The sequence below is a fragment of the Aythya ferina genome (genome assembly GCF_964211825.1).
Source record: "Aythya ferina genome assembly, chromosome: 25".
Lineage (NCBI taxonomy): Eukaryota > Metazoa > Chordata > Aves > Anseriformes > Anatidae > Aythya > Aythya ferina.
Window position 1 is genome coordinate 6,307,556 of NC_140323.1, and position 27,381 is coordinate 6,334,936.

The 27,381-nt window shown below is 49.0% G+C and overlaps 1 protein-coding gene and 1 long non-coding RNA gene across 4 annotated transcripts; both read right to left on the reverse strand.

The window, feature by feature from the left end:
- Window positions 1-1,522: 1,522 nt before the first annotated feature.
- Window positions 1,523-14,502, reverse strand: KCNA10 (potassium voltage-gated channel subfamily A member 10). 3 transcript variants are annotated; one of them, XM_084497620.1, is made up of 3 exons: window positions 14,368-14,502; window positions 3,595-5,249; window positions 1,523-2,127 (listed from the first exon to the last, which is right to left on the reverse strand). In XM_084497620.1, exon 2 carries the CDS (start codon window positions 5,173-5,175, stop codon window positions 3,625-3,627), a length of 1,551 nt encoding a protein of 516 aa, XP_084353746.1. In that variant the 5' UTR covers window positions 5,176-5,249; window positions 14,368-14,502; the 3' UTR covers window positions 1,523-2,127; window positions 3,595-3,624. The 3 variants fall into 3 exon arrangements, with proteins under 3 accessions (XP_084353746.1, XP_084353745.1, XP_084353744.1); XM_084497619.1 differs by adding an exon at window positions 13,857-14,008 and having other exon boundaries at window positions 1,523-5,249; window positions 14,368-14,446; XM_084497618.1 differs by having other exon boundaries at window positions 1,523-5,249.
- Window positions 14,503-22,238: 7,736 nt separating this feature from the next.
- On the reverse strand, window positions 22,239-25,773 carry LOC311423814. The gene is made up of 3 exons (XR_014685912.1): window positions 25,718-25,773; window positions 25,016-25,141; window positions 22,239-23,381 (listed from the first exon to the last, which is right to left on the reverse strand). It is a non-coding gene; the product is annotated as an uncharacterized lncRNA (long non-coding RNA).
- Between the last annotated feature and the right edge of the window lie 1,608 nt (window positions 25,774-27,381).

A 27,381-nucleotide genomic window follows, 5' to 3' on the forward strand; every position in this document is an offset into this window, starting at 1 on the left:
CCAAACCATTCTGTGATTCTAGGATTCTATTATTCTGAATCTATGATTCTATGATATAACATGTAACATATAACATATAACATATATAATGAGAATATAATGAGTATATAATGTGGGATGGTGGAAATGTGATTTATGCCCAGGCTCCCTGAGCTCACTTAGCCCTGGGTCACTTAACGCCAGGGGATTCAAAAATGCATGAGAGCTGGGGCCCAAGGCTAGACTTCTGGGCAGATGGGGCTTTATCTTGGTTCCACATTTGTTATAACCAACATGAAATGGGCCCAATGTAGCTGAAACCACAGCTCCAGTAGGAGCACCTGGGGCTGTACCCATGCTCATGATGAACAAGAAGGGAAAAGGAAGCTGTGCCCTTGGCCTGGGCAGGGCTAATATCCCAAACGCTCTGCCAGGTGGCATATTCCTCATAGCCAGATCCTCTGGACATGGCTATTCTGCACTGATGCCAGAAGACCTTGGCAAACAGCTCTGCAAGGGGCTTTCTCCATGTGAGCATCCCCCATGGCCAGGGGAGCCCTTCCCACATCTGCATGCACTCAGGCAATAAAGAAATCAGCTAAAGGCTTCCAAGCAAAAATTAAAAGGGGGAACAAACACATTGGGACTGCTGTAGTAGTTCCCTACTGTGTCCTGGGAAATGTCTATCCTGGAGTGCCATCTCGTGGCTGCGGTGCCAAAACTGTACCATGCATAGGGGATGCACAGAAATATCTGTTTGGTGGCAAAAGGATGTTCCAAGGTTTGCTTGGAAATTATGACTTGAAGGAGGAGAAAAATGCTCCTAGTGGACAAATATGTCCAAGGTTCGGGCTTGCTCCATGGAAAGAAAAGTAGTCAGGACACCTTTCTGATAAAGCAAAGAGGTTTCATGCCATCTTCAGAATTTTTATTTTTATGTTTATTTTTATTTTTTTCTGGGGAATTCTTCCCTGTGTGCCAGATGACATGATAGGGCTCAAGCCCTCATTAGGGCTTGACTCATGAAATGTACAGTTAATAAGAGCCTTTTATGGATTTCATTGAGCTTTGAGCTTTGGGGCTGTATTTGGGAAAATGCTAAGCTGCAAATTGTATGGGAAAATGTGTGGTTTTTGTTTGTTTGTTTGTTTGTTTGTTTGTTTTGTTTTTAAATCAGACACTACATGGGTGTTGATTGGATATTCATAGTCTGTTTTTTCTACTGTTCCCTTTATGATAAATCAGAAATCAGCTGTTGTATCTGGACAAGTTTAATGTCTCTGACCCCCATCCTCATAGCGTAAGTTAGGGATCTCCCTTGTATCTGTCCCCCACCCTGTGACAGCTGTCATAAGCTGAACTTCTGGGGAAACTGTTGCAGAGTTTGTCCTCATCCCACAGGTCTTGTGCCTTCAGGTCTGTAATGTCCCATGCCTCATCCTGCACACATGATTCCCAGGCAGGGACCAGCTCCTGCTGTTTGTGTAATTGCAAAAACACAAGAACAAAACATTGGATCCAAATAACCAGTATTTTCTGTATGTTCGACTTTGAAGCATCTACTCTTTTATTGGAGAATAAAATTTACAAGTTAATAAGAATCAAGTTCATCCTGCTACCTATCTCTCCATCCATCCATCCATCCATCCATCTGTCAATCCATCCATCCCAGCATCCCTCCATTTCAATCCCTCTCTGATTGCTACGGGAGCAAGAGCAGTGAGGACGTGCTCAGAGATTTTCCATAGGAAGCAGGCTGAATATTTCCCAACCCAAATCTTTTCACCAGTTTTTCATGATCACTTCCCAAGGAATAAACACCGAAAGTGTTTCAGCTTTGATATAATGGGAGTGAAGTTTGGGAAGGAGAGCTCAAGAAAAAATAAAAGGATTTTAAAAGTTTCATTCTTTCTTCTATGAAATAAAAATAGAGAAGTGGCAGAACAGCTGGAGAGAAATGAGGAGTGACTGGAGAGGAGCTGGGGATGTCTCAGAATGCTGCTCACCAGCTGTGCCCAGCTGTGCCTCCTCCAGCTGTGCCCAGCTCTTCTTCTTCCATCCATCCTTGCAGATAATGAGGCATTTCTCCCTTGAGCACAGAGGGAAGAGTAAACATTTCTCACCGCTCCTCCTCTGTCGGTGATGATGCTGTGAGGGTGGCGAGGGATGGGGTGAGGAAAAGGGTGAGGGATGGGAGAAAATTAAAAGGGAGATTTGTCTCTGACGGACACCTGTCCTGATCATGTTCCAGATCCACCTGCCTGGGGTGCAGGTGGACCAAAGGTGTTGCGGAAAGCGCACAAAAAAAATACCCCAAACCAGAATAAGAATCCCCCCAGATCCCGAGCTCTGCAGCAAGTGGGTGTGGGATTTCTGCCAGAGGGAAAATCCCAGCACACCCTATCTCACATTTTCAATCAGAACAGGTACAAAAATAAATAAACATTCTTTCATCACTCCTTTCTGAATGAAATTGCAAACCAAAGATGTTGGCACATTGTGCAATGATCATGCTGAACCTTGAGGAGATGAGACATCATATATAACAGATGTGGGATATAAAAGCAGATGTGTAGACACTGTATGAGAAACTGTGATTTTAATGAAGGCAGAAACATCAAAAAAGCCAACTGAAACAGTGAAGTTGGAACAAAATGTTTTTGTCAGAAGGAAACCTGCTGGCATTAGAGAGAACAGCAAAATGATTTGTTTCTGTTTCTCCCATTGAAAATGCCTATGGAAATTTGCATGTTTTCAAAACCAGAAGTGATTTTTACAACGAAAAACCAAAATGTCAGGAAATGTCAGCCCTCATTACTCTGTGCCCCATTTTCAGCAACACAAGTGACAAAAAATCTACAAGGTCACAGAGGTACATCCCCAAAGGCATTTGTGCACCAGATAACCCACGCATCAAGCATTTGTGGCAGGAAAAATCCCCCCTGTCCTTCTCAGAGATGAATGTCCGTGGGCACTGAGCCACCATGCCCTGGGGCCTTTCTTGGTGGCTGTGCAAGTGCAGCTGGTCCCCATCCCTCTTGTCTTAATCCCTACACCCAGTGGCTCAATCCTATCCATCACTGCCCACCCTACTGCATCAGCAAAATTATTTAGGCAGACACACCAGGGAACTCATCTAGCTAAAAATATAACTTATTTTTCAGCCAGAAAAATAAATTAATAAATAAAAGCAGACCACTCGCAGATCTGGGGATTGCTCAGATACCCACATTCTGAGTAGTGGAGGAAATATTTAAAATGGATTAAGAAATGCAGGAAGATGGCAACCAGCTCCACCCCTGGACAGCTGGGTGCCACCAGGCAAAGCAGTTCATGTCATTTTGCCTTTTTCCCCTTCTGGTATATGGGGAAAATCTTTGCATATGGAGAATGGCACTGATATCACAGACAAAAAAGCTAAATGTCAAGCAGATGAGCATCAAATAATTAAAAAAAATAGACTGATGGGCAGGAAAGAGAGATAAGAAAGATGGTATTTATTTGAACAGCCACAGGAAATCAGTGAAAAATGTCTAGAAAAAAACAGCAGCAGCACATTCAGTTAAAAAAAATCACAGCGTGCAGATGCTTTATACCTTATCCAGACAATCCCACCTGACAGTGCTCAGTCCCATCACAGCAATGTCATTTTTTGGCCTTATCTCGAGGGTAACCCCCATTGGTCTTATTGAGTGACTCCATGCTGCCATTTCCCGTCACCACACTGGTGAGCATTCTCTCCACCTCCCCAGGCAGAATTTGCTTCTCTTCATTCTCTGTCTCCCTGTGGTAGAAATAGTTAAAGTTTGAGACTATGACAGGGACGGGCAGCGCAATGGTCAATACTCCTGCAATTGCGCACAGAGTCCCCACAATCTTCCCACCCAGGGTGGTGGGACACATGTCACCATAGCCGACGGTTGTCATCGTGACCACGGCCCACCAGAAGCCATCAGGGATGCTGGAGAAATGGGACTGTGGCTCGTCCACTTCTGCAAAGTAGACAGCGCTGGAGAAGAGGATGACACCAATGAAGAGGAAGAAGATGAGCAAGCCCAGCTCCCTCATGCTAGCCTTGAGGGTCTGCCCCAGGATCTGCAGCCCCTTGGAGTGCCGGGAGAGCTTGAAGATGCGGAAGACTCTGACCAGACGGATGATCCGCAGGATGGCCAAGGACATGTTCTGCTGCCCATTGAGTTCGCTCTGCTGGATCAGCTCGGTGGTGAGAGTTACAAAGTAGGGGATAATGGACACAATATCAATAATATTCATGATATTTCTGAAGAAGTCAGTCTTGCTGGGGCACACAATGAACCGGACAAACAGCTCAAAGGAGAACCAGATGATGCAGGCAGTCTCTATGACGAAGAAAGGGTCTGTGAAGGTGCTGTGGGCCAGCAAGGTGTCTGTCAGATTCTTAGAAAGCTCCTGGGTGGACTTAAATTCCCTTTCCTCCCTGAACTCTGGCAAGGTCTCCATGCAGAAGATGATGATGGAGATAACAATGACCAGGACAGAGACCAAAGCTACGCCTCTGGCTGCACTGGAGCTTTCGGGGTACTCAAAGAGCAGCCAGAATTGCCTATGAAAGTCATTGGTTGGTAAGAGGGTCTCAGGGTCCTTGATAAACCCTTCGTCCTCCCTGAACTGGTCCATGGCTTCATCACCCAGCTCATAGAAGGTGATTTCATCAGCAAAGACATCAATAGGTACATTGGCTGGACGCCGGATTTTCCCACCAGACTGGTAATAGTACAAGATCCCATCAAAACTGGGCCTGTTCCTGTCAAAGAAATATTCATTCCTCATGGAGTCGAAGTAACGCATCCTCTTTTCTGGGTCCCCAAGCAAGGTCTCCGGGAACTGGTTGAGGGTCTTGAGCCGCGTCTCAAACCTCAGCCCAGCAATATTGATGATGACTCGTTGGTCCCCCTCCTCCATGCCCACCCGTTCCCCCACCAGGTGCTCACTGAGCTCTGCAGAGAACCTGGAGAAAATGGTCTCATTGTTGGCGTTTTCACTGTTGATGAGGATTCTCCAGTTGGAGAGGAGGTTGGGGCAGCTGGGATGGCCTTTCCGCGACTGCCCAGCAGGACTGAGGTCATTTGAATAACAGGGATCCTCCACAATCTGATCAGCGTTGTCAAAACTGACTAGTGCCACCTCCATCTCCTTCCAACTGGACACGTCCATCATACACTAATCAGATTAGCAGCATAAATCCCCAGGTCTGATACCAGCAGCTTGCGTCTTTCCCACGCTATGAGGATCTGCAAGCAAATGGACAGGGAGAGAGAGATGAACTGTGCATGTGGATTGCTTTGCTTGACTGAAAAGAATGAAACAAACCCAAGGTCAGAAAACCCTGTATGTTTTAATGCAAACATTAATTTCATGGACATTATACTTGCAGCATATTTTTCAGCTCCAGATCCTGCAGGCCCTTTTTGGGATGGCTTCACTATCACCACTAAACCTCCCAATACTGCTTACAGCATCCAAGGATAAAAAGTCAGGCAGTAGCAGAAGACGGGAGAATTCAGGTATCCCATGCAGACTTTCCTCACCAGTCCCAGCCCTGAGAGCAAGAGGGGCTATTTCAGACATTTCCAAGTATGCACTAATCCACAGGCTGCAGGTCCAGTGTTTGGAGCAGGATTCGGAGGTATCTATCTCTTTAGCTTGGAGGAGCCTGAGGGGCGACCTTATTAATGTTTATAAATATGGAAAGAGTGAGTGTTAGGAGGATGGAGCCAGGCTCTTCTCAGTGACATCTAATGATAGGACAAGGGGCAGCGGGTGCAAGCTGGAACACAGGAGGTTCCGCTTAAATATGAGACAAAATTTTTTCACAGTGAAGGTGACAGAACACCAGAACAGGCTGCCCAGGGGGGTTGTGGAGTCTCCTTCTCTGGAGACATTCAAAACCCACCTGGACACGTTCCTGTGTGACCTGATCTAGGTGTTTGTGCTCTGGAAGGGGGATTGGATTAGATGATCTTTCAAGGTCCCTTCCAATCCCTAACATTCTGTGATTCTGTGTGATTCTGTGATTCTGTGTATTAAACACAGGTGTTCTGGTTAGCCACAGCCCCTGATACAGTTGGGAGAGTCACTGGTGGAACCCCAGGAGTTGGGTCACCTGGCACTACAAAAGCAATTCCCAAATGAGGGCCAGGCTGGGACTTGAGAAAGGCAGGTCAGGAGGAGAAGGACATGTCCACCAGCCCTGGAGAACCCCTCCAATCTGTGTGAAGAGGGACATGAACCCCTTGTCTTGATCTGAAATTTGGGGTGAGGACAACATCCTCTATAGCTGTCCTAGGCCTTCCTTGTGGTAAAAATGATATTCCCAGCCATAGGAAGAAGATGAGGTTTAAACACTCAGGTTACTAAGAGAGACTGGAGAGCATTTTTCAGGCCATGGGGTGGATCTTTTCCCAAGACTGGTCTGGCAGGTGCTATTGGCACTATGTCCCCAAAACACTGCTGGGCCTCATATCCCCAGCAGGCCTCCACTGTAGTGCTGAGATCAATGGCAAAATCTAAGAGCAGCTCGAGGACCAGGCCAAGTTATAGAACTGGGAAAGTACCTGTCCTTCCTCAGGGAGAACCACAAAGGGAAATTAGAAGTTAACAGAGAACAGTTCTGAGGAGATTTACCCCCAAAATGCACTTTGCTAGTCAGGTTCCCCACCTCACCCCCATTTATTTCCTCTCCTTTGGCCTCCAGCTCTTTCTCCCCCAAGTGTATTCTCTGAACATAAGAAACCACACAAGGACACACAGAGTGGCTCTGATTTCTGTGTGCCCACTGATCACCAAGGGCCCGCTGCCTTTCTTACCCAGTGAAGTTCATCAGAAGGGTGAAAAACACAAATGCCCTCAATTGCCAGGAATAGCAATGCAATTTGGGCCATGTCTGTATGGAGCAGCAGCAGCGCGGGGACTGGTCCTGTGCTGGGGCCGCAGGGACACAGCTGGTGCCCAAACCTCCTTATTGAGCTGGAGCCATCAGGGTTCTGAAATTGTTCCTCTGTCTTTGCAGAGGACTCCTCCATCTGTGCTGAAGCACTGCTGCCCAAACTGGGTACACACCAGCTAGAAACCCAAATCTGCTGCAGGAGGAGATGTTAGCATCCTGGCTCTTCTGCTGTCAGCATTATAAGCCCAAAAGCAAAACTTTGTGCAGGAGCCAGAGTCCTTATCTAAGATGATGGCTTAACCATGCTGTTTCCTCAGCAGAGTCAAGGGATGCTGCATTTGGGGATGAATCCCAGAACTTACCAGGAACCAAGGTAAAGCTGCTTAAAGATCATATGTCTTTACCTGATAAAAGCCACGGAGCATGGCTGTTCTTAGGTACCCATCTCTGTACAGCTGTGTCTGGCTCTGTTTTTGTGTCCATTTTCCCATGTGGGGACATTTAGGGAGGAGCATTCAAGGCAATGTGGCAGAAATGATGTCTGGGGGGAGCAGCGGTGTGTTTTAGCCCTCAAAGCAGCCTGTTGAGAAGATGAGGAGCCCCAGAACTGAGTCCTCCAGTCCCAGCAATAGAGGTGTGTCCTGCTTGGGATGGCCAAGGTTAAAGCATGCCTGAGGGCAGCTCTCCATGGGGCCAGATTCCGCTCATACTTGATGTTTCAACAGCTCTGTTGAAAAGCTGCTGTGGGCAAGGGGAGATGTAGCCTCAGGGCAATGCAGGGTGCAGACAGTGCAGTGCAACTGAGAGCTGCAGACAGCCCACACCTCAGTGCCCCTGCACCATCAGCAGCCAGGCTGGGAGAAGGGATGCTGAGATAAACCCAGACCGAGCAAAGCTCGTTTAGAGGGAAAAACAAGTGTTAAAGAAAAAAAAGGAAAAGCAACACATCTTTCTGTTTTGTGCTTTCTCGTTTTTCCTTAATACTAAACCCCAAAGTTGATTTTTAATGAGGGAGAAAAAAAAAAAAAAAGAAAATCAGTTTGAATGAGGAGAGCAGGACTGTTCAGGCAGAGCAGTGAGCTGACCCCACGCTCACCAGTCCTCAGTCCTGCTGGTAGCCCAGAAGTTAGCCTGTGCCTGGCAGCTCTCTCAACACCAGAGCAACCTTAGAGCAGCTTAAGCTGACTGTGAAATTGCATCCAAAGTCAGCACTGTGAGATGATCTTAGTCTTAAAAAGCATTAAGGGTGCTTAACTCCTAATACTGCATGCTGGCACTCTGTGCAAGGAAATTCCCAAGCCCTTGTTTGGTGGGGCTTGTTCAGCCTGACAATTTCCACCACAGAGGCAATTGTGGCATGTTGAATCATGGTATATTGATCTGCAATATCTTGAAATATGGCTTAGCTCTGAAGCCTGCATGCACATCAAACTGAGCCCACCCAGCATCATCCCCCATGGGAAAATGGAGGCTTGAGAGCTGTGAAGGGACAATTTGCATGTCATGGTCACTGCTGGGAGTGGAAAGTTGTGCTCATCCTTGGCAGCAGGGCATGGAAAGGAACGTTTTAGCTCAGTTTCAAGCTTTTAAGCCTTTTTCCAAGTTTTTTTTTAGCCCCATTTTATGCCATCAGGATGCTGCCCAGAGGGTTCAGGGTTGTGACTTTCTTTTCATTGCATTCAGAGCCACAAAGTATGCTGACATCTGCCTGTCCCCATCACCAGAGATAGGTATCCCACCTGTCCCCAGACTCCAGACCACCCTTTCTGTCTCGCTTTAGATTTAGGCTAAAATTACCAGCACTTCCCAAATGCACAAAGCAATCTCTCAAAGCAAGAACAGAGCCACATGGTTTGCAATGCACACTGTAGGCTCTAGCAAAGGCTTGAACTAGAAAGTCTCATTTTTTCCTCCTAAATCACCTAACATCTGCTTCTCAGAATCTGATTAACTAATACGCTTCATCCAAAATCCCTGTCTGGGAGGAAAAAAAATGCAAGGGAGAGAGACTGAAAAAAAGAAAGGTCATTTGAGAGAGAGTTTGTGTTTTTCTCATCACATCCCACTAGCAAATCAGTAAATTTGGTCTGTGGTTTCCACCAGCCCCTCTGCATCCATGCAGTCAAAACCTCTCCATGTACAACTTCCTCCTGCTTCCCACCGGTTCTGCTTCCCTCCCCAGCAAAACCTCACACGCCTGAGCAAATGACAGAATTCTTCAAGGTCCTCCCAGAAAATCAGAGGTACTGCACTGCTCCCTCCCATGCCCTCCCCATCACCCCTGTGCTCGATGAGAAAAGAAACAATTTGTTCCATAAACCCCCCATGCCATCACCTATGGGGACTTACCCACGCAGGGCATGGAAGTGCCAATGCTCTCTGCATCTGGGAAGAGAGTTATTAAACACACATAGGGATGTGTAGGGGAAGTAGAAAAAAAAAAAAAAAAAAAAAAAAAGTCCAGCCATACCCTTGAGAGGTCCCGTTGGGATAAAGCAGGCAATGTCATTTAGAACGCTCTCCTCTATTTGGTTCACTGTATAATTGGCAACCCAGCACACCAGGGATGGGCTTTGGCAGGATCCGATGTGGTTTGGAGCCTTGGCCCCGACGTTGCCCTGGGAAAAAGCACCCTTTCTGCCCTGAAAAGAGCCAGGGGTCCATCAGGAAGGGGGGCTGGAGGGGCCCCTGGCCCCCCACCCTCCTCCCCCACCCACTCATTGTGGAGCGGGCCAGGGTGGGATGTGCCCTTCTGGCGGATGCCACCTTTAATCCCCAATAATGCTCCGGCTGGTCCAGCAGGGACAAGTCTTGTCCGTGACGTGGTGAGGTCTGAGCCGGTCCCCAGAAGGGAGGTGGAGAGGGGGCCAGGGACCCAAGCACTGCTGGCATGAAGAGACAGATTTACGGCAGGGAATAAGGCTTTTTTGTTGTTGTTGTTGTTTGTTATTAATATAAAATAACAGTATTAAAATGAGGAGGGAGGGGAGAGCCCAAGGGTTGGAGCATCCCCAGATGCCCACCTACCTCTTGCCTGTGGTTGCAGGTACAGTGGGCTCCCTTCCAGGAGGGGATGGCCACAGTGCCACAACCACGTGGGACGTCCCCGTCCCCCCTGACGTGTCCAGGAGCTGTGGCAGCAGCAGGCAGAGGCAGCACAGTCCTGAGAGGGCATCGGCAGGGACAATGGACAGCAGGGACAAGCTCCTTCTGCACACCTGGCTGGGGCACCAGCGCCACCGGGCTTAGAGCAGCAAGTAGTAACTAAATAAATGGCCCCAAGGAACGTCATCGGACAGGATGGTGTGAGTCACTGAAGTAACAGAGATTTTTTTTTTCCTTCCCCACTTTTTCTTTCTTTCTTTTCTAGAGCTGGTTACATTCATAACCCCACTGCGTCCTTGCCATAAGGACCCTGGAGAGGTTTCAGCCCTGTTGGGTGGACTCGCACAAGGATGGATGCCATCTTCATCCCCACCCAGGTGACCCCACACCCTCCTCCTCTTCTTCACCCCCTTAGCGCTGTGTTTTGGTACATTTCTACCCACATGCCACAGCCTGAATTACTCCACAGTGATGCTCTTTTGCTCCTGAGGGACTCGGTCACCTCAATTTCCCTCCCTCCAGCTCCCTCCACTGTCCTCAGAGATATTTTCCACCCATTATGTTAATGAGCACATTAAAGTGCCCTGTCCTGCAGGAAAGCATGGGACCCACAGGCTTGGGGCATCTTATACTCAGGTCCAACCCTCTGCAGCTGCAGCCAGTGATGGAATGTGACATGACATCATGCAGATTTTTTTTTTTGGCTCTTCAGGGCTGGTTCATCATTTTGCACATCCCTTTCTGCACCCCTATATAGTATTGTGCTTATATGTAAGCACGTATTCCCACCTGCTGGGAATCTACCAGCAGAAGGGAGTTAAAGCAACATTCCCAGCACCTAAATTCAGCCCCAGCCAGTGCCTGTCTGCCCTCCAAACCCATCCTTTGGGAGGACTTCAAACATGGGGTGATGGTGTTTTTGGGTGAAAAATGACTTCCGTGGTTTTTTGTTTTGTTTTGTTTTGTTTTTGTTTTTGTTTTTTTTGTTTTTCTCCTCTCAAATCTCCCTGGTGCTAATGAGGGTCACATCCTACACCCAGGCAAAGAGCATCTGTGGCTGAGGGAAGCCTGAAGCATGAAAACCACCCACAAGATGCTAATAGTTTGGATTGTGCTTGGGCTGAGAAATCAGCTCTGGCAGGAAAAGCTGCTGTGACCAGCAACATCCCTGAGGTCAAAGCAGGCTGATGGGTGCAGCATTACACAACATACCCACCACAACCCCATGGGAAAGTTCTGCTTCACATTCAGTTTAGAAGACTTTACACATGCAAGGATTTTCACACCCACAGCTGGGCGCCCTGTCCTCCTCTTGCACTTCTGTCCCGCTAATCCCCCTGACAGCAGCTCCTAGGATTTATCCCAGGGGCAACTTTGCCCCCAAGGGGTAGGCAGACATCCAGCAAGTGCTGCTGTGGAAGTGCTGCCCAGCAGCACCGCACGCACAGTGCTGCTGTGGATGGGGAGGACAAACCTGCACAGAAGGATTGCCGGCTGAGGTTTTTTTGTTTTTGTTTTTGTTTTCTTTTGTTTTGCAGCAGGTCCACGTGTTTTATTTTGCATGGGAAGCTTATAACATGCACAGGGGGCAGCAAAGAACAAACCAGCTCATCACACCAGTTTCTCCTGTGGTCTGCATGGGGAAACTGGAGGAGGGTGGGAGCAGGGGGGAAGCCAGAAGGGGTCCTGCAGACACCATCACCACTCCATGCAATGAAGTGAGGGCATCCAACTTGATATTTCACTAATTCTAGGGCAAAATGATGCTTACAGACTCTTCTGTAAACAGCCATACCTGTTGTGCTCTGCTCTGCACCAGCCAGACCTGAGCTTCAGCCCACAGATCAATTTAGTGCAGTAATGAGCCCCTGTTAATTTTTCTCTTTCTTAGCAGAACTAATTAGCTGGGGATGCAGTACTCATTTGGGCTATGTTGCTCCCAGACGGGGCTGGGCTGATGCCATGACACTTCTGTGGATCTTTGAGACGTTGGGGTGACTTTTTGTTATTTCTCAGTGCTGCATAAAGTGTCCCTAAATCAGTGAAACCCCCAGCACCAGGGAATGCTGGATTTTGGGAACAGAGAAACACACGAGGGCTGCAATGTGGAATGAGCACAACCCAAACTTCAACCCCCTCAGTGTATGGCTGGGTCAATGGACTGGCTCCGGCCTGACAGACTGCTCTGGCATTGAGGATAATGAAATGGGGAACTGGCAATAATTAAAGGAGCTACAGATCCCTGGTTCAGTCACAGAGGACCCTCAGAGGCTTGGGGAGCAGCACAGGAGTCATCCCTCCAGGAAAACTGAGGTCAGGCAGCACCAGTGAGTTGCTTGTGGCTTTGTTTCCCAGAAAGACCCTGCCAAAGTTTGTGGGGCATCCCCATCCTCAGGAGATATATTTGCAAATGAAGTTCCTTAAATTCAAGGCAAATATTCACAGCTGAAGCGGACTAAGCAGGGCTGGGGCAAGAAGGGAGTGACTGGTTGTTTGTGGATGATAAAAAAATAGGAAATACTAATTCAAACCTTTGATAGAGGTCTGGCAAAAGCTCCCTCCACTCTCAAGTGTGGGAGCAGCAGAGAAATGGAAAAGGCACTGAGAGATGATGAAATAATAGCAGGTCAGCAAGGGGTACAGAGAAGCACAATTTCTGCTGCCTCACAGCACCAGTGGACCCCAAAGCCCAGTCTGTGACATCTCCATGTGTAGAGAGGGCTTTGCTTTAAAAAGGAGAGGCTAGGATGAGCCCCAACATTTAAACCTTTTAATCCCACCACCAAAGAAATGCTATTTCTTTTTTGAAGAAAAAAAGAAATTGGCGTAAACTGGCAGCCACTAACTGCTATGGGCTGCAACCTTTTCTGTGCCTCAGTTTCCCCAGCCCTCCTGATGTGCTGCACAGCCAGGCCAGACACCCATGGAAAATGATGCATAGGAGGAAATTCCCAAGCTGGATTCCCAGTCAAGGACAGAGGCATCCTTTGCTGCCTCAACCCAACACATCAGGCAGGGTGGCATGCCTGGCCCAGCTGTCCTGCACGCATCTTCCCATTTCTTTTTTCCCATATATATATATATATATATATATATATATATATATAAACTAGATTAACAGAGAACCTGGTACATAGAGTACACACCATGAAACAGATGAAACCTTTCTGATACCCAGCCATACAGCCCAAATTAATCAGCTATGGATTAACCAGGTCAGGATGTAATTTAATAGCGAGCTAGGTCAAGAGCAGCCACCCCTGCTTGGAGGAAGCTGCAGTGTTCCCAATCTCAGGTGCCTGCATAAAGCTGCCGCAAACCCATTTGGGCAGCAGGAAAAGACAGATGGGGTGAAATGAGTTCTGCAGCGAGGCTGGCTGCAATCGCCTGGGCCTGATCCAAGCTCTGCTGAAATGCAGCCCTCCCCACCTTCCCCATGTCCAGAGTCAGTGTTTTATCTTGATTCAGAAAAAGGTTTAAGTGGGTATTTAATGCAAAACCTGCCTTGGCGCCTTTTGGTGCTGCTGAATGGGCTTTTGGAGGTAACGCGATAAAGACAAGTCGATGCCAAATCAATGGGAAACTTTCCTGGTCTGCCCAAAAGTGCTGCGAGGTTGTGTGCACAGGCAGAGCCTAGCCCCATGGGGATCTGAGTACTGAGCCCAGTGCTGTGACCTCCTCCTGCTCCTGGGGACAAGCAAACGACCTCACCCCAACAAAACCAGCTGCCTCCGCACCGACAGCCTCTAGGTACAAACCCTCCCCAGAGGCTGCGGCCGCAGCCAAAAGTGGATGGGTGGTATAAATGGAAAACAATAGGAAGCTGCTAATCAGGTCATGCTGATACCTGTATCGATCCTGATTTATGCATCAATGGCAGCAAAAGGAGGCAGTGACAGGGGCTGGAGACCTGGGGTTGCTTCAGACTGGCAGCACCTTGCACTGAGCTGGAGCCTCAGCAGAGATTGGTGCAGTTCTCCCAGGATGGTCACCATGACCCTGCAGTCCCAGGGGAGGACATTATAATTTGGACACAGCAGGAACATAATTAAGATTTAAAGGGACTGGGATAATGTCAGTGGGACCCTCCAGCTCCTGGCAACCCCAGGGTTGCTTGCTACAATCACCCAGCATTAAGAGCAACCCTCTGACTCCCTGGTGTTTCCTCAAAGAACCACCCTCCCTCCTCTTCTCTTCCCCCCCTCCCCACCCCATATTAAGTAAATAAATAAATAACAACCACCACCACCAAAAAGAGTGCAGAACACAATTGCCCCCTAAGGTCACATGCCAACCCCTCCTCTCTTCCACCCCCATCTTTTAACCTGCTGCAAAAAGAAAAGAAGGGAGCAACAAACCCAGCTTCTGCATCATTCTCATCCTTATCCTGTTCCGGCTTCAGGGTACCCGGTCCCACTGCCTCCAGCTGCCTCCTCCAGCCCCCACACTTCTCCCAGTGTGTGTCTGTGGCAGCGCGGGACGTTTGTACCCCTCCTGCACCGGGCGGAAAGGCGATGCCAGTGCCCACGTGAGCCCGGTGGGACTCCTTGCCCTCATTCTCCTTGTGCCTGAAATGGGATTTTGCTCCATCACTGGGTTCTGCTTGCAAGTTGCAGCAGTGTTCAAGCTCCCAGCCTGCCACCTTCTTGGCTGCAGATATGTGCATGGCCTTTGCTTTCCAAGTGACAGTGAAAAAGGAACAGTATCAAATGAAGGAAGATGGGGTGATACACCCCACCCCCCCAGCCCCCCTTTGCAGAGCTGCTTGCAGGGTTGATTGGTAGCCAGGATGGTGCCAGTTTCACATGGGCTGCATTAATTTGCCCCTGCTCAGCCCCTCTGGTGCTCCCACCCTCAGCATGTCTCCATTCCAGGTGGAGAGGTTTGGGGCTCATCTGGCCATAGGTCCTGTTGACCAGGCATTCCCTCAGCTGCTACAAAGGGCAGGGCCTGACTCTGTCCTGGTGCTTGGGAAAATCCATTTCCTGGAACCTGCAATTGCTGTTGGCTCCCAAACTGCTGAAGGTTCTGGAGCCTGAGTTGCACCCTTGTATGCTTTTTGTGTTCCTCTGTGCACCCCTGCGGATCATGTCGTGGCATTACCTGCCCATATAGCGCAGGGTCCTAGCCATACCTGGACACAGCCAAAAAGCAGCCCCAGCCAGCTGCAGATCAGAGGTTGCAGGATGCAGGCATAGCCACTGGGTCTGTCCAAAGGTCTGTTAGGGCTGCAAGCATCATCTACTGCTTTCAGTGAAGGCTTCCATGCTGCTGTTTCAAGCCCCTGCCTGCTTTTCCTGCAGGATTTGAAAAAACTGCAGATATTTCCCTTTCCATTTATTTCTCCAGCCCATGCAGACAGCATCACCTTCCATGCCACAAAACTTGCCAAGCAAAGGCAGCACTGGGGCATTGCCCTAGACGGTGACCCAGCACACAGGAGTGGGGCAAGCATCAGTCAGGGCATTTCCCATCCACCCCAGCATCTCAAACCCTCCTGCCAGTGGCTTGAGATGCTGACCCTTTCCCCTGAGCTTCCTTCCAGTTGGCGCAACCAGGACAGGCTTCCACACTCTGCTGGTGAATTGGGAAAAGAACCTCAGATTTGTGCTTAGCCCTTTCAGCAGCATCCTGGCAGTTGAGCACACAAAGTCAGGGTCTCCCAGAGGAGGTGCTGAGCAAAAAAAAAAAAAAAAAAAAAAGGAAAGACACAACTACCTTTTTAGGTGCTGGAAAACCAGCCCTGGAAAATCTCCCACAAAATGTGGGGAAAGGGATCTCAATGCACAGAGTTAGAAGTGGCCCCTTGGGGCTATTTCCCCCAAGCAGCCCTGGGCTCCTTGTGCCATGTTAGAGCTGATTTCTGTTTTGGTATGATTTCCTGATCTCCTTCCCATGACCTTGGGAAATGGATATGTGCGAGCCTAGCAGCAGCCAAGCCCAGTGGTGAGCCCAGGTCTGGCCACTGCGCCGCAGCAGTGGCCATGGCAGATCCATAGCTTTCCAAGCTGTGGTGTGGGCTGAGCATCTTCTCCCATGTGTGAGGGGAAATTATTCACTGGGGCACAGGTTCATAGTCCAGGTTGGATGCAAAAGTTGCTGTTTCAAGCAAGTGTTTTGATTTTTGGAAATCTGAACTGAGAAGCAGTTCATGTTTTTGGAGCTCTTTTAGTGGGCAATTTGAGAAGAACAATAGAAACAAAACACTGGTAGGGAAACACATCTTCATCCCTTTGATATATGTCAGATACCAAAAGGAGATACTTTCCTGGCAGCTGACATGATGAGACATCCCATTTGCCTGCAGTGGGTTTACGTGGCAAAGTTTTGGTAGTAGGGACCATAGGGGTGGCTTCTGTGAAAAGAATCCAGAAGCTGCCCCATGTTAGATAAGGGCCCTGCTGCTCGCCAAAGCTGGGCCCATAAGCGATGTTGTTTGTGCCTCTGAGAGCATATTTAAGGAAGAAAAAACACTGCCACACAGTAGCTGACAGAGGCAAGAGTGAGAAGCAGCCCTGCAGCCCCCCAAGGTGAGTGCAGCAGGAGGCCAGGAGGTGCTCCAGGCAGGCAGCAGCAGTTCCCCTGCGGCCTGTGGAGAGGCCCCTGGTGGAGCAGGCTGTCCCCCTGCACACATGGGTCCCACAAGGAACAGATCTCCATGCTGCAGCCTGTGGAGGAGCCCCCGGTGGAGCAGTGGATGTGGCCTGGAGGAGGCTGCAGCCCATGGAGAGCCTCCACAGGAGCAGGCCCTGGGCCAGAGCTGCAGCCCGTGGAGAGGAGCCCACGTGGAGCAGGGAGTCTGGGGGGAGCTGCCGCCCACCCATGGGGGACCCATGCTGGAGCAGTTTGCTCCCTGTGCTACAGAGCCTTGCTTGAAGAGCTGCTGCCTGTGGGCAGCCCCTGCAGGGTCACTTCGGGAAGGACAGCATCCCATGGGAGGGACCCACGGGGAGCAGGGGCAGAGAGGGACTGAGAAGGACTAGCAGAGATGAAGTGCCATAGACTGACCACAGCCCCCATTCTCCTTCCCCTGTGCCACTCGGGGGGAAGAGGTGGAAGAGGGCGGATAGGGGGAAGGCATTTTTGGTTTATTTCCTTTATTTCTCATTTCTCTAGCTTGTTAGTAATAGGTAATAAATCCATCTCCCTACTCTGAGTCTCTTTTGTCTGTCACGATAATTGCTGAGTGATATCCCTGTCCTTATCTTAAACCTTGAGCCCTTTGTATTGTATTTTCTCCCCCTTTCTCTTTGAGGAGTGGGAGTGAGCAGATTTAGACTGTCAGGAAGGTTGTGCGACACTGGATTTTTCCCCCTGAAATAGGACAATAACTAACTGTAGCTGTGCCCCAGCATGGGCTGGGCGGTGCACACTGGGGAAGGAAACAATGGCTCAGCATCAGCTCGTGTTGGCCAGAAACCACTCATCCTGCCTTGAGATCGCTTTGCCTCAGGACTGTGCATCTCATCACATGTCAGACACACACCCGGGTATGCTTGTGGAGTGACTTAGGGCTGATGCCTGCTTGCATCTGAACCCAGTACAAACCCAGGAAAGTCTCTTTAACCCCTTCTGAACCTTTCCATACCACCTTTATCCCCAGTGATGATTTTTCATTAGCACTTGGAGGATTGAAGCGCTCATTAGTATGAGAGCTGCAGGGAGCTTTGAGGCAGCACTCTTGCACTGATCTGTAAGACCAGGGAAGATGACCTAACCTGGACTCACCAAAAATTGCATGTTATTTTCTATTAAATGCAAACTGTACTGAATCCACCAGAATTAGAAGCAGTTTAGACCCAAAATTACATTAATCTTCCCCAAATTCTGCTCTGCATCACTGGGTAAACACTGTACAACTTCACAGGGTTCAGTGGAGATCCCCATTCTCAGTCCCATGGAATTGCCTAAAACATCCCTTTATTTCCAGGTGAGATTAAGCCAAACTAAAAAGAAAGACCCCATTATCTCTTCTTATTGCAGTCTGAATCTAACGTAACCTGCTCTTGAATCTCACCCACTCCGCATTTAATTCATCCCAATCAAATGGATGCTCCTTCCCCTTTTTTGGGTTTTAAGTGACCACTTGGCAGCAATGGATTTCAGCCTGTCAGAAATACCTATGAATTGTTTGCCCATACAGTTTAATTTGAGTGGACTGGATGCAACTAATATTTCCTCTTGTGTCTTCAGTGTTTTTTGCATACCCTCCAATAAAGCAGATTGCAATGGCTGATCATTTCCATTAGAAGATTTGCAGAGCATTCAAACCCATTAAAAAGATCACAGCCAAGAATAACTACTTTATTTAAGTCTTGGAAAAGAAATAAAGGCTTTAAATGCTGAAAGCACAGAGCGTATCTGTCTGGGATCAGGCACAAACCCAAGAGCATCCAAAAATCCTATATCAGCACAAGCTGGTATACAGCTACAAGCCAAGCACCATTTTATCTGGAGATAAATGGGAACCTTGTCAACCAGGTGATTCTTCTGCATCCTATGGGTGATGAAATAAAATAAAAGGAGTGGCTTAATGTAGGTAGGAGCTTTGCACTGGTGTCAGGCTCCATTACATTTCTGTGATATTATTAATGCCATACAGACTTTTATAAGCAAAATAAATAAAACTAAAAGCAGTCACTCACCTGCAGCCAAGTTCAGGCAGCCTAAATTACAGTTCTTCCTCCAGCAATAGAAGATCCTATGGGTGGTTATGGATGTGTTCAGTGTCTGTGCAGCTCTGACACGCAGGTAAGGATTAGAAAGAGTTTGTCTCAGGAAAGACTCAGATTCAGAAACCCTATACCCTCGTGAAACCCTATCTTGCCTTGCTGTCCTTGGCTTTAAAGGAAACACAGGGAAGAAACATGGCATTTCAAGCAGGGCTGTGCTGACAATCCAGGCACATCTTCACAGTAATGATTGCTGCAAACAAAGCAAAACTCCTCTGCAACTGACCCCAAGAAGGGTGTACCCCCAAGAGCTCAGCCCCTGAGCTGGTCACCTAGCCGACAGCTTCAGTACTTGGAAGTAGTTGCTCCACAGATATCACACACACAAGGAGAGGGATTCCCCTTCCCACTAAGAACTTCATACTTGAGGATCTAGAAGCAATGCCTGCTTCAAGAAACAGCATTCACATTTTAAGATAAAAGGACTCTAAAGAGTTTTATCTGCCCAGGTGTGGGCTGTAGCTCAGTCCTACCAAGGCATGTTGCCACCTTGATGGGAGCTGTGTGGCTCCAGGCTTGGGTGCTGGCCTCACTTCACTGCTGCTGTCCTGTGCAACACCCAAGGGATACCAGGTACATACTCTGGGGACCAGTTGAACTGTGGCACATCTATGGCTCTGGGAGCCTTTCAAGGGGGGTTCCCAAGTGGCACCAAACATCCCTCACTACAAGAAAACACAAAAAAAAAAAAAAAAAGCAGCCATGCACTCAGCTCTGGGCAGCACCATTAGGCAACAACAGGGAAGAGGTGATGTGTCCCAGATCACAGAAGTGTCTTCCCATTAGTAAAAAACCCACCTTATTCCCTGAACCATGAAGAAACAGGCATAGGAGGCCTTGGCTACTCTAATGGGTCCTTCCAAGCCTACTGTATGGTGTCCTGGTCACTACCCTGTAAATATGCCTCTAAGTGCATTTTCTCCCAAGAATACATGGGAAAGGTTAAACCTACTTCTTGTCCATCTTCAAGCTTGGCAAGGAAGATGGGAGGAGGGAACACAATGGAGACTACTCACTCAGTTCAGCAGGGTAGCTGTGAGTTTGCTGACCAAGGGTCTTCTCCTTGCTACATTCAGCTGATCTGCGGCTTGGTATCAAGTATCACAACCAGTCCTGCAGTAATCATGAACAGCAAAATGTGGAAGGGAAGGTCCATTGCTCAACCAGGCCATCAGCTTGGCCATTCTGTTTCAACACAGCTCACAAGGAGGGCCCAAAGACCTCCCTCAATCTTTGGGCAGTACCCAAAGCAGTGTCCCTAGGAGATATTCCCACCTCACAGGTATTTCCTGGAGGTTACAGTTACGGTGCAGTAATGGGGAATCACATTAATTACTTGTTCAGCTGAATGGTAGTAACGAAGGCGCAGTGCCGGGTGAGGGACATATCAAGAATCATGTTAGCATAGCAAGTGGCATAGGAACACCCAGAAAGGGTGATGCTCTGCAGAAAGGCCTGAAGTTGTTACAAGGACGTCGGGAGACTTGATACAAAAGGCCAGCTTATTAATAGCTAATAGGTAAATAAATTATGTACCCACTTGGGTGGATTGTGTTTCTTCCTCCTTGCTGCACCCTGCTGTTTCCATCACCACCTTTCTCCCTGGTTTCTGTCCCGCTCCTTCCTTTCTTCTCCTTTATTTTCATGTTTTGCAGGAGTTGCATGTGTTTGCTTTGAAAACTTCAAAGCTGTAGCAGTGAACCTGGCCTCTCTCCTGCATCTCAGCTGTCCATATCTATCCAGACCAGGACACGACACCATCAGCTCTGCTGAGGCTCCCTGGAGAGGGCCAGACTCCCCCATCACCCCAAGGCTGCTCCTGCTCGCAGGGCCCTGTTGATGCCCTGGAAACACCAAGACTGAAAGAAGAGCTCCGGCAGCAAAACAAAACCTTCTGGCAGAGGCTTTCTCTGTGCCCGTTTGTGGGATATGGCCCAGCCTGTCTGCCACCTAACTGGCCCCAGCAGGAGCAGTCCAAGCTCTGCCATGCCTGCATTCAAGCACCAGCAGCTCTGCACCCTACAGGCTCCAGCAGGTCCCTGGCAGGCAGAAGGGAGAGTGCAAGGCTGGGCAGTGCTGCAGGGGGAGAGAAGAGGCACACACCGTACCCAGCTGGAGGGGGCTGCATGCACGTGGAAGTTACAGACCCCAGCACCCCAGAAACCTCAAGCAGGAGGCTGGAATGTTGAGTCCAACATAGTCATAAAAGCAGGTTTGGGTTCTGCGTTGCCTGCATGACTCTACCACGGTTTCCTTTTGGCTGAGGGTGGGAAGCTGATACCTGCCAACACCTCAACTACCATCCTTCTGCCATCCCCAAGCTGCAAACACTGCTCACAAGCCCACATGCAGCAGTTCTGGGGGAGGACACAGCCTTCTGGAGCCTGCATGCCAGCACAGTGTGCTCAGCCGGCTGCAGGCCCATGTGGGGCCCAGCAGTGTGTCTTCTGGAGCACCTTGGAACCCTCCACACAGACCCTGAGCTTTGGGGCTGGCTCCCACCTGGAGGAGCACAGGAAAGAAGGGGTGCTCATACAGGTAAACCCTTCAGAAGCAGGCTCACACCCATGCATTACTGAACATTGCAGCATTTCTGGTGGTGATACAAAGCCATGTTCTCTGGGTGAGCTGGAGATCTTGGCCATGTCCATGGTAAATTTCCATCCCCAGCACACAGCAGATGTGAGGAGCATTCAAAGAAAAGCCCAGAGGAGAATGCCAGGTCCTGTGCTATCTCTTCACCCCCAGGAACAGCCCCAGTGCTTAAGCCCTCATTTCCCAGATACTGCCCCTTTACTACTCTTTTGTGATCACTTTCTCTGCTTGCTATGTTCTCAGATGCTGTGCTATGCTATCCCTCTGCCTGGGCAGTGTTTGGCAATCTGATCACTGTCTCCTCCTCCAGGAGGGCTATGAGTCCTGTCACGAATCACTCCAGACCCCACTCTGACCCCGATGATGTTCCACTCTGTGGGTCTGCATTGCCCAATTTGACACTGCCCCATTAATAGGCAGGCTCCTGTTCCCTGCCTATTACCTTCTCGTTGGGTTTGCATAACCCTAACTCACGTCATGGCAGCTCATGGCCACCGAAATCAGGCTATTCTGTATCAGTAATGGGAAACTCTCTGCACCACGCCTGACCTGAGCACACATCTGCTCTCACTGCTGCTTCCTCCCTGGGGCGAGCAAAGTCCCACCCTGACACCCATGAAGGAGGACACTGAAGCAACCATCTCCAACCCTTATTTAATTCCCACAATTGCCTTCTCCATGAAGGAGCCATTGCTTGTCTATTTTGTATCACGTAAAGGCTGAGGAATCAGTAGCAAAGGGAGGAGGAGCTGTGCTCACTCACCTTGTCTCTGCCACTGGACCTGTGCAAGGGTGTGGACATGGCTGTCTTGCGTTTAGTACATTTTGGGACTGCTGACAGGCAAAGGAGAGGGAGATTTTATTTATTTATTTATTTATTTTTCAGAAAATCAGGGACAAAAGGAGATGGATGGCATATAAAAATCTGTAACGGAGAAGAGAAGGTAGTAATTCAGTTGGTGCCCCTGCAAACTAGGGAAGGAGAGATGGAGGAGCAAAGGGGAAAGTCTGAAACTGGGAGCTTTGCTAGAGTCTTTCTTCTCCTTGTACATGGTCAGGACCATGTACAAGGAAGGCAAGGAAGAAGGTGAGGAGATGGCTCTGATGCCCTGTCTGTAACTGACCTCACTGGAGCCGTGGTGGAGAGAAGGCTCCCTCCTGCAACAAGGTTCAGGACACAAGCATAAGGCAACACCCATCTGAGGTGATGTTCCTGCCACACAGAGAGTTGTTTGGCCAAGCATGGCATTATTGCATTGTCTCAAAACTTGGCCCAAGGCAAGGTTATAAACAGGGAAACTGAGGCATGGAGCATGCAAGGAAGCTGAGCTGCAAAACCAGCCCTCCGGCACTTTGCAGGGAGCAAGGGAGGTGCAGAAGTGCTGCCTTCAACCCTCTTCCAACACAGGCAGCAAACTGGGGTAGCAGCTTTGCCCACTAGGGCCACTGCTCTGCCAGCACTATCAGGCAGCTCCCGGCAAGCTGAGAGAAGGCAGCAAAGACTTCCTGAAAACTCCCAGTACTGGAGAAGTGACAAAAACCTCCATCTGGCCAGGGGAAAAACAAGATGACTGGCTTCAGCAAACAAGCTGCAAAATCTGCCCTCAGGCTCCAGGCCCCAATGCAAGCACTGGGTCAGACACCAATGGGTCGCTTCACAGGAGATTTGTACCTCCCAGGCTTGCCCTCTCCAGATGTGTTTGGATGTTTTTTTGTTATTTTTCAGAGAAGGATTCATGCCGTGCTGATGGCTTCTGGTATTTTGCATGGCTCTGTCCCTTCTTCATTAACTTTTTGAAGACAACCTCTTCACAAAAAGCTCTCTCCACCCACCCAAAAGCTTCATTCATGGCTTTTAGGCACCAAACTTGGGGTATCTTGATATGCTGCTCCTCACCCATCTTCTCCTGGTTTTAACTGCTGGTTCCAGATAAAGTTCCTGCAGCAGCTAAAGCCTGTAACGTCAGAAAATGCTTGCTGGTGTCTCCAAAGCAGCAATTTTTGTTTGCTCTGTGGTTACTCGGTCTTGCTGGCTAAGGACAGCTCTGAAAAGCGACCAAGGAAATTGAAGTTACTGTCAGTAATTTTAAATTTAACTCACAGGCGAATTTGCACCCCCTCCTGGAGGAACTTCAGAGAGCCCTAAAACGAAAAAGATCAAAATCCCTTGTACCCAGAACGAAATCCAACAGCGCCCTTATCTGGGGAATGGAAATACAGCAGCTTCGTTCCGGACGTTTCATTTCCACAGTTCTGCCTCCTCATGGTTAAAACTACCCATTTCAATGCACACAGCAGGCGTGACATGGGGCTGAGGATATTCTCAGCCATGAAAACCCACCCCACTTTCAGCAGGGTGCGTGAATGAACCCCTCAGCTCTAACAGACTTGGTCTGCTGGGGGTGAGCAGGGATGCACTACAACGAAGGCTGAGCCTGGAGACAAGAGGAATTGGTTTCTAGGGGAAGAAGTGAAAACAGGACTAAGTGTGCTGAGTAGAAAAGTGTAGATGGAACTGCTTCAGCATGTCATTGCTCTTAAAGGAAGAAGAGAGTGGGTGTCTACATATTGTTTTCTTTACTTGCACATATAATAAAGAGTTGAAAGAGAATGCAAACACATACATACACATATAGGTATAACTACATAGGACCAGGTATTCCTGTTTCCTTCTCTCAAACGCCAGCGATAGAAACCAAGGGAATGACATGAAGCTGTATCAGGGGACATTAGGAAGAGGGTGGTCTGGCACTGGCACAGGCTCTTGAGTATGGTGGTAATGGCATCAAGCTGCCAGAATTCAAGAAGTGTTTGGACAATGCTTTAAGACATATAATTTGATTTTTGGGTGGTCCTGTGTGGAGCCAGGAGTTGGACTCAGTGTTCCTTGTTGGTCCCTGCCAGCTTGGGATATTCTATGATTCTGTATCTCCCCTCCTCCTCTTCCCCTCACTTTCCCCCTCCTCTTCCCTCCCTTACGCCCCCCCCCCCCCCCCCCCCCCCCCCAGCTTTGTTGGTCTCTTTGCTTGTTTGCAAATTTAAGCACTAAAGACCTGGGCAAAAAACAGAGCTTGACAAATGCCAGGCCCCACCATGCACCGGGTGCCTGCCATGCTCCTTGCTCTGGGGAAGGAGAAAGGTGAGGGTAGAAACATGGGAAGGGACCCTTCTTCTACCAAACCCACTGTACTCAGGCGTCTTGGATCAAACTGACAAAGGCGTTTGGGCACCAGATCTCAGGATCTGCCAGAAGAGTTTGGTTTGCAGCTGTTTCACATTCTGGAACTCAAGTCTTTACATATTCCCCTAAAAACTGCTCACCCTCATGATGAAAAGCCAGATTATCCCATAAACAGTGTTTGGTCAACCATGAAATGGTGACAAGCTGCCAAGGTGTGCATTGGCCTGGATGCTGTGGGCACTGGAAGGATCCCATCTCCCCTCTCTTGGCCCCCTCCACTTGCTCACCTGCTCCAAAGCCACTCACTGGTCTGCCAGTTCACAGATCACACAGACTCAGCAGAGGGCTCTCACACTCTAAAACCTGGTTTCAGCAAAGCTCTCCACCGTGGCAGATCAGCACAATGCTCTGTCACATTCCCCTCCATAAGCCCCCTCCACCACCTCGTGCAACCATGCAGAAGTGATGCGAGAAGAGCTGACAGTAAAGTGACAGCACCTTTGCTCATATTCATCCATTCTCTCCTTTTTCTCCTCCAGATTGAATTTAGAAAGCTGTCATGGATCATCCATATGTGCAAATTTACCTCAATCCAGCTCCTGGAAATTAAGGCACAAATGCCCTCTGTGGAAAGGAAAGGACTCAGCACCATTGGACTCAGCACCAGCACACACTCCCTGGGCAGGACATTACGCTATGGGAACACTTGGATGCTGATATGCTCATCAGCCCAACGGCCTTTACACCACACAGCCTTCCACAGGTGAAATGTTACAAGTGGACATTTGATGGATCCTTGGGGACTACTGTCTCATTGCTGCCCCAGAGGGTCCTCCCCAGCCTCCTCCAGCCCTCCACCCACATTCACCAGCTCTCGCTGGCACCCTGCCACTCTGACAACGTATGCTCTGAAACGAGTCAGTGAAATGGGATGGTGTAAAGCAGAACAGGCTGGCATAAAGCGAAACACAGCAGAGAACCCCACCTCCCACCCCATCCCTGCCATTTACCCAGCCTGTGCCCCCTCTCAGGATGCTGCAGGGGAGGACAACGCAGACAAAGCTGCCAGAAACCTGTCACAACATCCCCAGCATTGCTGTCTGGGAAACACAGCTCCACACCCTTAAACATTCACTCCGGGCTTTGTTGCTGTCTGATGCAGCCCCAGCTTCCCTCTAAGCTCTTCCTAGCCCTGCCCACCTGCTTTAACCCCAGAGCAGGCCTGGCTATGCTACCCTGGGACCAGTAATTTCAGGGGTGCCCCCAGGCTAGTTTCCCTCTGCCTAAGGCCCTTTTCTAACCTCAGGCAGGTGGAGCTGCTCACCAGACTATTGGCCTCACCCCTCTGGTGCCCACAGCTTTGGAATGCAGCAGCTCCTTTTGTGATGCTACTTTGCAGGTTTTCTTGTTGAACAGGAGCAGATGTGCTAGCTGGCCTGAAAATCTTGGTGAAAATCTAGAAACTGAGCGGGGAATAGGAAGGAAAAGGCCATTGATGGTGAGGAACACCCATGACATTGAGCACCCCGTTAAAACCAAGCTCGACCACTAGCTGCATCTTCCTCCTTTCCTATGCCTCTACTAAGATGGTGAAAAGGAGTAGTGAAGATACCAGACCATCACTGGAAGGTGATTGTTATAAATGAAGTCTCATCTCTGAATTTAGTAACATAAAAGAATATTTATAAAAGGCAAGTAAACAGCGCTGGGTGCGCAGGGAGTCTATGCTCTACCACCACGCGCACGTAACCATCGAACTTTCCAAATATATATAGGACGTTGCTGTTACATATTTACAAGAAAACCCGAGTACGCCTATATATATGTATATCCTATTCCCGCTTCATATTATAATTCTCTTTGTGGTGGTCGTTGTGGGTGAACGGCTCAGGGTTTCCCCATCACCATTAGCAACCTTTTGTTCCAGACTGCAGGAGCGGCTTTGACTGTCTCCCTCTTCTTCTGCACATGCTCTGCTCACCACAAGGTTCCCGAAAGCAACAAAACGGGATTGCTTTTCCCGCGTTTCGTTAACACTTGAAACCACACTAATAATATTATTATCATATAACATTAAACAATAAATGTTAACAGTTCTAACCAGCAACAACCCCCCCCCCCGCAACTTCCGTGCCTTAACAGAGGGGAAAACAAGCAATCCCAGATGGCAGGGCGTCGGCTCAATCACCCTTCTTTATTTCCTCTAAACTCTTTACATTCCTGATGACCTCATCGTTAAGAGTTTGATGTTATCACCAACCACGAGGCTTTCCGACCCCCACTGCCACATTCCCAAATCTCCCCCTTCTTTATTAATATCAACCATTTTTCTGACACGAATTACCACTCCATATATACCAGTGATGGACTGTAATCTGAGGGTTACTACATCTTTCCAGGCTCACAGATCTCATGCAGGGCCAAATTCATGCTGAGCCAGCAAGGGCTCTGCAGATCGGCAATGCTGGCAGTGCATGTCCCTGGAGATGTGATATGGGAAGGGTCTGCAGGCACTGTCCCCATTCCTGCATTCTTCTATGGGCAGTCGGTGTTGGACACTGCTGACAGTAGGATCCTGGGAGAGATGAACCTCTCTGCGCCCATAAAACTGCGTATGTGCTACAACCTCCCAAGCAAATCCCAGCTGGCCCCAGGTCCTAGCTCCCAGTGGGACACAGCTCTGCTGCTGTGCACTGAGAGCCTGAGGAGGGGCTGAAACTGGAGTGCCCAGAGCATGGCTTTTGGAGGTTTCATTGGGGAAACCCCTTGAAATCCCACATCAAGATGGGGTGTCTCCAGTTTGGACTTGTGGGGAGCGATGGCCCTCGGTCCTTGCTTCAAGGAGAAGAGCAAAATCAAAAATA